This window comes from Danio rerio, chromosome 6 (genome assembly GCF_049306965.1).
Source record: "Danio rerio strain Tuebingen ecotype United States chromosome 6, GRCz12tu, whole genome shotgun sequence".
Classification (NCBI taxonomy): domain Eukaryota; kingdom Metazoa; phylum Chordata; class Actinopteri; order Cypriniformes; family Danionidae; genus Danio; species Danio rerio.
Window position 1 is genome coordinate 10149434 of NC_133181.1, and position 11666 is coordinate 10161099.

General features: G+C 34.2%; 1 protein-coding gene and 1 long non-coding RNA gene across 3 annotated transcripts in view; one reads left to right on the top strand and one right to left on the bottom strand.

Annotated features, from left to right (window-relative positions):
- The window catches only part of LOC141386182 (uncharacterized), a 17724-nt gene extending 8274 nt beyond the window's left edge, over window positions 1–9450 (bottom strand). The window contains exons 1-3 of the long non-coding RNA XR_012407636.1: window positions 7982–9450; window positions 7745–7887; window positions 833–960 (exon numbers count right to left, since the gene is read on the bottom strand). This is a non-coding gene — a long non-coding RNA (uncharacterized lncRNA). The remainder of the gene's footprint in view (window positions 1–832; window positions 961–7744; window positions 7888–7981) is intronic.
- tbx19 (T-box transcription factor 19) overlaps window positions 1–10735 on the top strand; it is a 24492-nt gene extending 13757 nt beyond the window's left edge. For both annotated transcript variants that reach the window (XM_073953663.1, XM_073953664.1), the window contains exons 4-9: window positions 842–976; window positions 3429–3490; window positions 5519–5580; window positions 5693–5881; window positions 7768–7900; window positions 8014–10735. In XM_073953663.1, the coding sequence (XP_073809764.1) occupies window positions 842–976; window positions 3429–3490; window positions 5519–5580; window positions 5693–5881; window positions 7768–7900; window positions 8014–8251 (819 nt within the window). In that variant the 3' untranslated portion in view covers window positions 8252–10735. The remainder of the gene's footprint in view (window positions 1–841; window positions 977–3428; window positions 3491–5518; window positions 5581–5692; window positions 5882–7767; window positions 7901–8013) is intronic.
- Window positions 10736–11666: the final 931 nt, after the last annotated feature.

An 11666-nucleotide genomic window follows, 5' to 3' on the forward strand; every position in this document is an offset into this window, starting at 1 on the left:
GTAAAGATGTAGAAATTTCAGTTTTACCATACATTTTGTTTTATGATATATTCAAAAATAAAACACATATTTATGAAATAAATACAGCATTGGCCAGTAAAAGTGACTTCTTTCAAAACCATTTTCAACTTTTCAATGAAAACTTGCTGTTTCATAACTTATTTAAAGTTGAAAATTAAGAAGAATGGGGTATATGCACACAGACCTTTAATTTCAGCCAGCCATTCTCGGCACTTCCGGTGACCTGTCTTTCCATTATGAAATTGCTACATTTAAGGTCTGATTTCTTTAAAAATCAGTGATCTTCACTGTCTGATAGATAACTGATATGAAGTGGGTCTCAGACAGGACAAGAAGTGCTGCATTAAATTCCATTTCCCCCACCATGTCTTTAAAATATGACAGTTTATTTTACCCCAGTATTTTAAATGGAGTTTCTGCGCTAGCCTGCTGATCCTCATGGCGCTAGCGGTTACATGGTCCTTCATCTCTTTGAGATGAACAACTAAAACTGAATGTATTTTAGTTACATTACAACATCAATTCTGTAAAAACAACCCTATGCAATTGAAAATAGTCACATTAATCTTTCACTGGAAGTTAATCATTGGCTGAAAAACACTAGCCGTGCATACTGTATAGCCCATTGAAAATCTGTTGAAAAAGTTTAATAAAGAAATGAAAACAAAAACATGTTCGAAAATATATACTGGTTTGTACATTTTTGCACATTCATAAAGTCGATATGTGCACTGTATACAGATTGTCAATTATTGTCAAGCAAAGCACTAATTACTTTTTTTCCTATCCTCTTGTCTTCTGTTCTGTTTACCTGCTCCAGATCATGCTGAATTCCCTCCATAAATATGAGCCTCAAATTCACATTGTTCGTGTTGGGGGAAGCCACAGGATGGTGACCAACATCTCCTTCACAGACACTCAGTTCATCGCTGTAACAGCCTACCAGAATGAAGAGGTGAACAACATCTTTACAAAATCTGAATCAGAATAGACAACAGGCATACTTGAGGAACAATTCACTTCAAAAATTCAGTCATTTTTAAAAATAATTAGAATTCTTTAATTATGCATTAACAATCATGTGGCTTAAAAACACACACACACACACACATTTTCTGTAGATCTTGAGAATATTGTTTTCAGGGCTGTTTTACACAGAAAGCAAAGTATAAAATTGTTTGTTTGTGTGGGGTTGTATTTATTTAACTTGATTACTTACTTAATTTTTAGAATACCGTCTCAAAGAAATGCTCTAAAAACCAAGACTCAAGTACAACAGTCTAGCGCATGTTGATTTATTGTTAAATATTAATATTATTGTTTAGTCGATATTAGATCTAATAAACAGTAATTAATTGGAAAGAGGAAATATTGACTCCTTAATGTGAACTTTTAATTACTACTTTTTTATTGTTATTATTATAATTTTATTTTCTTTTTTTTTTCTTTTTTTTGCTTTTATCATAAACTTGCTCATTTATTATTATATTGTTTAACAATTTTTTTTAATTCTTGTATTTTATTTTTTATTTATTTATTTTTTTAGAGGATTTGTTTGTTTATAATTCAAACATTTAAATTTATTTTATTTCAATGGGATAGTGGCAAAATAAGAAAAATAAGACAATCTGTAAAAAAAAAATAAATGATAAATAAATAATATTAATATTATTAAGTTTTATTTCCCCCCTAAATACAGTTTTTTAAATGCCCTTTTTAAATATATGCGATTTAATTTTTGTACATTTTAATAATTTTTTTTTATTTGAATATTTCTCAACTAAAGTTTTAATGGTTTGATAAAAATTTTTATAATTATCTGTTTTCATTTAATTAAAATCATGAAGTTTGTACAATTTAACATTCTTCAATTGTTTCTAGAACGATATCGCTTTATTATATAGTTATATAACTTCAAGTATAACTTTTTTGTGTCGAATTTTATTACATTAAGGCTGAAAATGAATAACACAATTTAGCTCAAAAACCTACTAATTAGCTGCTTACTAATAATTATTAAGGATCTAATTTGGTTTAGGTATTGGCTATCATACTTTATAATTGTTAACAGTTAATATCTTAATAATAGGCAGGTAACAAGGCAGTAGTGAACAGTGTGAGTTTGACTAAAGTGTTACTTGTTATTGTTTCACTTTGAAAGATGCACTCTGTATTATAGTGTACCATAATGTCATTCTGTACCATCATATCAAACGTATCATAGTAAAACCAAACTTTTATTTTGATGGGTAACACTACACATCCTGACAAAAGTCTTGTCGTCCATCGTAGTTGTAAGAGCAACAAATAATAACCTGACTTCTAAATAATCTTTTGGAAAAGTGGCAGAGGGTAGATTTTTCTGTTGAACTGCATCCCAATCATCACAAATACTGCAGAAGACCTATTGAAACCAGCATAAACCCGAGATCCTCACAGAAATCAGTCAAGTTTGGTGAAGGAAAAATCACGGTTTGGAGTTACATTTAGTATGGGGGAGTGTGAGAGATCTGCAGAGTGGATGGCAACACCAACAACCTGTAGCATCAAGACATTTGTGATTCCCATTACATTATAAACCACTGAAAAGGGCAAATTCTTCAGCAGAATAGCGCTCCTTCTCATACTTCAGCCTCCACATCAAAGTTCCTAAAAGCAAAAAAGGTCAAGGAGCTCCAACATTGGCCAGCCCAGTGACCAGACATGAACATCATTGAGCATGTCTGGGGTAAGATGAAGGAGGAGGCATTGAGGATGAATCAAAAGAATCTTGATGAACTCTGGGAGTCCTGCAAAAACACTTTCTTTGCCATTACAGATGACTTTATTAATCAGTTATTTGAGTCATTGCAGAGATGTATGGATGCAGTCCTCCAAGCTTATGGGAGTCATACACAATATGATCAATAATGATCAACTAGAAGTCAAGTTATTATTTGTTGTTCCTAAAACATGGATAGACGGCATGACTTTTGTCAGGTAGTGTAGAGTTTCTGTGTGTACATGATATCATGATCTCAAATAAACATAAAAATGCTAATGAAGTGATTCTAGTGTGTATTTATATTTATTATATTTATTTTTTATTCTGACTGGATCCCATGATTCCATCTACAATTTAACATTATGAAACTGGTAGGTCAGAAGAGCAAGAACAAGAAAGCCACAATAATAACGAAAGGTTTTTGTTTTTTAAGGAAAATCTTTCTGGCTAAACTTTACCTTGTTGTTCAAAGCAAATACAACATCTATAAAGAAAGTTGATATTATAGTTATATTTTATATATATATATATATATATATATATATATATATATATATATATATATATATATATATATATATATTTGATCTCTCATGTCCAAGTGTTATATTTGATCCTTACTACGCTCTCTTCTTCTTCACAGATAACTGCCCTGAAGATAAAACACAACCCGTTTGCCAAAGCGTTCCTTGATGCGAAGGAAAGGTACAAATGAGTGAAATGACGTTGGACAACAAACATCATTAGTGTCAAGTTTTCTCACCGATTTAACAATGCGCATTTCAACTCATAATAATATCATAGCAGGCATTAGCGCTAGTCACGCTAGCATGACTGTGCGAAATCAGCCGTGATTAGCGACCAATTATTAAACGTTTATGCTTTGAATGGAGTGAGTGTGTGAGTAAAGGAGCTTGTTGGAGAGCCGGTGTGAAGTGAGAGTGAGAGATTTTTGAGCGGCTACAGTGAAGAATGTGTGAGATATTGCACAATGATGTTGGTGGAATGAGCGCTGAATAAATATACACTCCAGTAAATGTAATCAAAACTTCACTGGAGCAGAAGATCAACACTACTGTAAAAAAATTGACTGTCTTCCACACAAAGAAAAGAGGAAAAAGTTTTATTTTCATTATTGCTGTCAAACAAATAATCGCCCCCCTGTTTATTTTTTTCCCCGATATCTTGGTTTAATGGAGAGAAGATTTCTTGAAACATTTCTAAACATAATAGATTTAATAACTCATTTCCAATATCTTATTTTATCTTTGTCATGATGACAGTAAATAATATTTGACTAGATATTTTTCAAAACACTTCTAAACAGCTTAAAGTGACATTTAAAGGCTTAATAAGGTTAATTAGGTTAACTAGGCGGGTTAGGGTAATTAGGAAGGTTATTTTATAAGGATGGTTTGTTCTGTAGACTATCGAGAAAAAAAAATTAGCTTAAAGGGGCTAATAATTTATTCCTTAAAATGGTGTTTATAAAATAAAAACTGCTTTTATTCTAGCCAAATTAAAACAAGTAAGACTTTCTCCAGAAGAAAAAATATTATCAGACATACTTTGAAAATTTCCTTGCTCTGTTAAACATCATTTGGGAAATATTTAAAAAAGAAAAACAAAATTTCAAAGGAAAACAAGAATTCTGACATTAACTGTACATATGCAGCGCTCAACATAAACCCCATTTTGAAATACATATATATTATACAAATTGTATATAAATATATAATAAATGTATTTCTTTTTTATTTTATGTACAGTATGTTTGAGTATTTATACATATATTCATAAATATACACTCTACGCAAGTATATATTAAATGTAAATGCAAACGTTTATCTTGAATGTGATTAATCGTCACACAACAAATTTTAACTGCCATAAATGCTTCATAAATTACTATAATGAGTCATTTGCATTGTTGATTCTCATTACTGTATTTCCAAGAAAATTCATTCATTCATTCATTCATTCATTTTCTTGTCGGTTTAGTCCCTTTATTAATCCGGGGTCGCCACAGTGGAATGAACCACCAACTTATCCAGCAGGTTTTTACGCAGCGGATGCCCTTTCAGCCGCAACCCATCTCTGGGAAAGAAAATTAATTCATTCAGACTATATTTTCACTGTGCCAGAACTAAACTCATCGGCCACTTTGTTAGGTACACCTTACTAGTACCACGTTCAAAGTCACTTAAATCCCCTTTCTCCTTCATTCTGATGCTCGGTTTGAACTGCAGCAGATCATCTTGACCATGTCTACATGCCTAAATGCATTGAGTTGCTGCCAGGTGATTGGCTGATTAGAAATCTGCGCTAACGTTTAAAAATAGTTTCCAGTTTAAATATAATAATCTACACATCAATTTTTAATCAATCCATTTCAATAATAATAATCAAGAAAGCAAAGTGTATTAAAATTATTTTTGCAGTATTATATGGCATTGAAGACTAGTAATGTTGATAAATGTGACTTTTTTCCATAAGAGGAATTTTTAAATAATTAATATACTTTTATTATAGTTTTTAAGTAAATAAATTCTTTGAGTCCGGTGAATACTTTTTATTCTAAAAAAAGGAAAAAAAAGAAAGAAAAAAGAAATAATATAATCAACTGACCAGTGCGTATGAATTGTGTTGATTGTTTATTTGATAATAATATCTGTACCTGATTGGTTGTTTATTTATTTGAGATTTGTCTCATGCGAGATGTTCTTTCCACAGGAGTCATCCTAAGAATCATCTAGAACCTCCAGTTGAGAACCAGCACATGGGCATCCCGCACTGTTAGTCATTCATTTCACAGTTTTTTTTTATATAAACAAAGCTTTGTTTTTCTTAAGATTCATCAGTGTTATTCTAACAGTGTTACTGGTGTCCATATCTGTTGGTTTGCAGGCGGATGGTTCATATCAAACCCAGACTCTTTGTGTTCTGCTAGTGGTGGAAACTTTCCATATCCAGGAGGTTTACCGCTCACTCATCATCACCATGGGTATAAACACTACCCAAGTCTACATGGGCATCGGGCAGCCCCGTACCCATCGCCCTACCTGCCCCGCCATCATCACCGTGGCCATAACACAGGTAAAATGTCATTTAATAGCTCGGAATTTAAATCATATCACATAAAAATATTTTTTTATTAATAACTGATGAACAGACAGGCGTGCTGAACTCATCTGTTGCCATAAATTCATCTGTATTTTTTTTTTACAAGCAATCATGTTTAATGGCAGAATTCTGATGGAAAAATGTTATGCTCTGCAGAAAATGCAACCAATCAGAAAGTTGAATTGAGAAATGTGTCAAAAGAGACATTTAGCCCCACCCACTCCCATGGCGCACCACCAATAAACTCCTCAACTCCAAAGTAATTTATATATGCATATTTTGCAGTGAAATTGAGATATTTGTTTCTGTTGACAATCAGCAGCTTTAAATGAATACTTTCATATGTTCTTGTCATTTCGAATTCATTCAATTGTATCGTTTGCAGTGCTTCGTCATATTTTAGTTCTTGTGTCATTGAAGCCGTGCTGTAAATTAATAATACAATCAAATCTTGCTAATGTACGGTTGCAATCAGAATTATTAAACCCCCTTTTTTAGATTTCCTAAATGTTTAACAGAGCAAGGATAGTTTAAATATAAAAATAATAGTCTACAGAACAAACCATCGATATACAATAACTTGCCTAATTACCCTAACCTGTCTAGTTAACTCAATTAACCCAGTTAAGCCTTTAACTGTCACTTTAAGCTGTATAGAAGTGTCTTGAAAAAATCTAGTCAAATATTATTTACTGTCATCATGATAAAGAGAAAATAAATCAGTTATTAGAAATGAGTTATTAAAACTATTGTTTAGAAATGTGTTGAAAAAAATCTCTCCGTTAAACAGAAATTGGGGAAAAAATAAACAGGGGGGCTAATCATTTTAAACTGCATATAGAATGTTTTTAAATATTTTATGTGTTTGGGATTCGGCCCTAAGTATTACAGTCAACCAAAACTGAAGCCTTAAAACTCACGTGTTACTTGAAATACATTATTTTAAAAACTTTTAAAAATAAATATTATTTATATTACCCACAGTTGCCAAGGAAATATTTCTCCTTTTCAATTAGATTTACTCGACACAACAGAAACTGAAATAAACAAAATATATTAAAAACTATTGTCACAGACATGAAAAAATAAATCATAAAAATGAGGTGAAAAATTCTGATTATTACAAAAAAATACAAAATACCAGTAGTTAACTTATTGATACTAAAATAACATTGACTGAACCACCATGTTTCAAACACATAGTCAAGCCCGAAATTATTCACAGCGCTGGCAAATTCTGACTGCCACTTTTTGTTCAAAGATGAGAAATATTTTTTCCATCCACCTGGAAAGGCTCAGATTTATCAGGTCTTATTCCCACGAAAAATTATTTGCTACCTGGTAACTCTTTCTTGGAAATTTTAGACCTGAAACGGGCTCTATCCAAATCCAGCACCCTTCATGAAAACTCACTGTGCAACACTACATTTTGTATCCCCAGCTGAACAGCTGAACCCACATGTATGGCAATTCATATATTTACCTGCAAAGTTTGTAAATTCTGAGACAATATTGTTTGTTTGTTGTTTTCTGTTGTACTTAAAAAAACCTTAAAATAAAAGTAAAAAAAAAGAGATTTCTTTCATAAAAAAATTGATGCTGCCTCTTGTGCATCGTTTAACCTTTTCAGTCAAAAAAAAAACTTGTTGGTTAAATAAAAGTTAGAATTTGACAGGGGTATGTATAACTTCATGCTCGAGTCTGACTATCTTCTTTAGGTGGAACACTAAAGGAGAAATTCAAAAAAACTCAAAAACTTATAACTCTCCTTTTTCAGAAATCTGAAAAAAATCTAATGTAACATTTAGATGCTCTTGATGTTTATTCTTTGCTTACTCGCTTCTGTTTTCCTTTTGCAGTTTCTCTATCAGACAATCTGAGTCCAGGCGTGCAGATGTTCTCCGGTCACGAGAGCTGGACAGGTGTGTCTCCTCCAGGTCCTGCTGCCATGCTGTCCATGCAACCTGCTCCAAACTCACCTGGAGCCAGCAGGTCAGAGAGAAAACTTCACCTCACATTTGACACGCTATTATACTTGAATGTCTTGTATATAAAGAAATTTTCCATAAAAACCTGAAGTTTGTCTCTCCATCTGTGATTTTCAGTCAATATCCCTGCCTGTGGACTGTGAGCAGCTGCACCGTCTCCTCCAGTCCTCCAGGAGGCGTTGTGAGCCTTACACACGGCCAGGATGAGCCTGCGGACGGTGCATCTACTTCTGCTTCACCGTGCTCTTTACTGCAGGCCCACGGACCAACCGGCTCAGATGGTTCCGTAGATCCAGCCAATCACAGTAGGGTAGGCGGGATGAGCTGGGCTTCTGTCACCACCCACTCTTTCTAAGCAAAATCATTTAATCTGAAATAATTAAAAGCGTACATGAAATATGATCAGCGGGTTATGAAATCCATGAGTATGAATCCATGCTTTAGGTCATGGGTCTCAAACTGGATTCCTGGAGGGCCGTAGCTCTGCAGTTCTGCTCCAACCCTAATCAAACACAGCTGATCCAGCTAATCAAGCTGTTCAAGACTACTAGAGACTATTGACCTTATTCTTCAATGCGTAAGTGCACTCGATTTTGAGATTGTTTTAGAACTTTCGATTCAGTTTCCAATGGGAGAAATGACTAGAAATAATATATGTAAGAAACTGATCAAGCTATTTGCTTGACAAACAAGCAGTTGCATAATTATACAGACAAAGTAAAATAATGTAAGAAGCAAATGTCAGTTTGCAACATCAAGCCGAATAACAAGCTGTTTTTAACATCTAAAAATCAATGGAAGTAAATGAGAGCAGAAGTCTCGAGCCAAAAAGATTTCAAATGGCTGCGCCCACTCTTACGCAAAGAATAAGGTGAATTAAGCAGGCATAAGATGGAGGTGGCTGAAGCTGAACCATGCAGAGCTGCGATCCTCCAGGAAATGAGTTTGAGACCACTGCTTTAGATGTATACACTAATGCATCACAAATGATCAGATATAAAGCCCGCACAAAAAGGGTCGACCGGGGTCCAGTTTGATTCCACTTTCTAAAATTTTGGCAATAATGCTAAAGCTGGAATTTCTTACAGAATAATCCATCCACTGTAAATAAAGGTAATTGTGCATTTTTATCCCTGAAGTTCTGGCTTTTTTTCTAAGAATTGCTCAACATTTTGAGGGGAAAAAGTCAGAATTATAAGATAAAATTTGCTATTATCTTCCTTTTTTGATCAAGCTTCCATAACATTCACACGACAACAGACACGTATTGACATTTTTGCAGGGTCACTGTGTTTGTTAACCCTGTGAGCGCCGTTGCTTTTGCCAGTTAAACATGTTGAAGTACTGTATTCTGGTAATGGATCACATGGGTTAACATGTCAGTGAAATGCAAGTTGTCCTTCAAGCATGCCTCTAACTTGTATGTCAAACCCAGCCTGGATTGGGCCTCACAAATATGGGAGTGTAATATGTGATCTAAATGGGAGTGTTGGCAGCTATGCTTTAAAGCAGAGATGCCCAAAGTAGGGCCCACTGTAACCTTTGATTTGACCCACCATCCCGTCTGAAAAGAGAGTGAGAATGATGGAGAGGGTTGGGGCGAATGCCTTAAACAGATCGTCATTTCTAATTCTAATTTCATAACTTTTGTTTTTTTGTTTATTTTATTGCGGAGCTACAAAAAGAAAAAGCTAACTGGAATGAAATGTTTCAATTAAATGTTGTAAGTGAATCAGATGTAAATAATGTCACTCGACAGATAAAGGACTATTTGTAGTCTAGTGTAACTTTTTACTGTAATAAGTTCATTATAAAATTAAAGTAATATATGCTGTGTTAGTTAATATAAAGCAAAGTTTTCTAGTTAATTTTAAAATATTATTAAATAAATCAGTAAATTACCATTGACAACTATATTTACCTTTGGCCCAATGGCCTTAATCAAGTTTGATTTTTGACCCTTCTTAAGAAAAGTCAAAAAATGATGCACTTGATATTCTTTACGTTATCTATAGGAAATTTGACGAATGGCACTTTTAAAAATAAATGTGTTTTTTTTAGTCAGAACATTCTGAGAACCCCTGTAAAGGCATATGATCATTAATCTGCATTATGTGGGACAGGTGCATCTTTTAAAATGGAAAAACTGGAGCATCTGGTGCTTCTGGTGTATTGTAAACTTCTGTTGTAGTTGAGTGTGTTACAATTCAGTACAATATTGTCAAGTCAATGATCATCTAACAACACCAAGGAACTCTGATGATTTAAAGAAATGTGAATAAAATCTGTTTACTGTACTTGTATAATTGTAAATATTCAGCAATGTTCAGAAATTGGAGTCGGTTAGATTTTAAAGGTTCCATGAAATTAAAATAAAGTTTTTTTTTTAGATGTTAGGATTAGTATTTGTTCGTATCAAGCATATCTATAAGCTAGCGTACTCCATAACAGTGACAGAATTTGCATTTAGAAGACATAAAACTGATATAAACATGTAAGGCTTGTAGTCTGTCACTTGTGCATAAATGGGTCAACAGTTCTATTCACGTCAGCTCACACTACAGTTTCTCATCACATCAAATCAAACGCTCTCAGTCTGACATGCCCCGCCCCCTTCAAAACGCTTCTCATTTGCTTTTCATGTGATGGGCTTGAGCTCAACCACTCTTACTAGCAGAGCTGTGATAACAAAACGTTAAAAAGGGGAGGAGTTACACTATACCCTACCCTTTCTTCGTGTTTCTGAAATAAAAATGCACATTTCAAAGCACTTCACACCACCTTTAACATTTTCATGTGTGTTTTTGAAGTTCTCACCAAGATTGAATTTAATTAATTTAAAAAAAAAAAAAAAAAAAAAAAAACTATTTATGCTTGTTTTCATTGTCACATTTTTCTCCATTTTAGTATGATGATTTCCCTAGTAGCAAAGATTTCTGGCCCAGATTTGGCAAAAAGCTGGCACAGCAGGCATTCATCCGGCACTGGCATACAGCATGTGGGCCAAACATGGCCCGGGTTTGGCAGAGGTGGCACCGTTTTTAAGGCGGCACACAAGATTTGGGCCAGATGTAAAACGTAGTATTTGGCCCAGATTTAAAAATTTGATAAGTGGGCCATGTGAGTTTGGCCAGTCTTGACCCACATTTAAAATACACTAAAATCATTTTTGAGTAAAGAAAAAAAATTCTACCAATCAGGTCACTTTGAGAAAAAGCGTGCCCATAGTGTGCCTAAAGCGCATCACTCCATGGGTTTATCAATTTCATTGCAATCGTGACACACCAACCTATCAGGCCCAGTTCAGGCCCAGTTATGAGTTATTAACTTGGCTGAGACTTGGCCCAGATATGGTCTGTGTTTCGCCCTTGTCTGGAAGCCAGATTTGGTCCAGTCATGTACCGTAATTCACTGCGGCATGTGGGCCAAGCAAAACCTGATTGTGTGGGCCAGAGCTGGGCCAGAGAAATTTTGCTATGTGGGGGTTGTCATACTTTCTTTTTCCTTGAGCTTACTCAGTTTATTTATCAGGGATGCCACAGCGGAATGAACCGCCAACTTATCCAGCATATGTTTTACACGGCGGATGCCCTTCCAGCTGCAACACTGTGAAACACCTATACACTCTGATTTGGTTCTCAAGAAACTCTAAAGTTACTATCAATATAAAAACTGCTCTGTATTTGATTGGAAATGCTAAAACGTTTCTTTAGACGTATTTGACTAAAACATTCAAGCATTCAAAAGAACAACATTTATCTGAAGCAGAA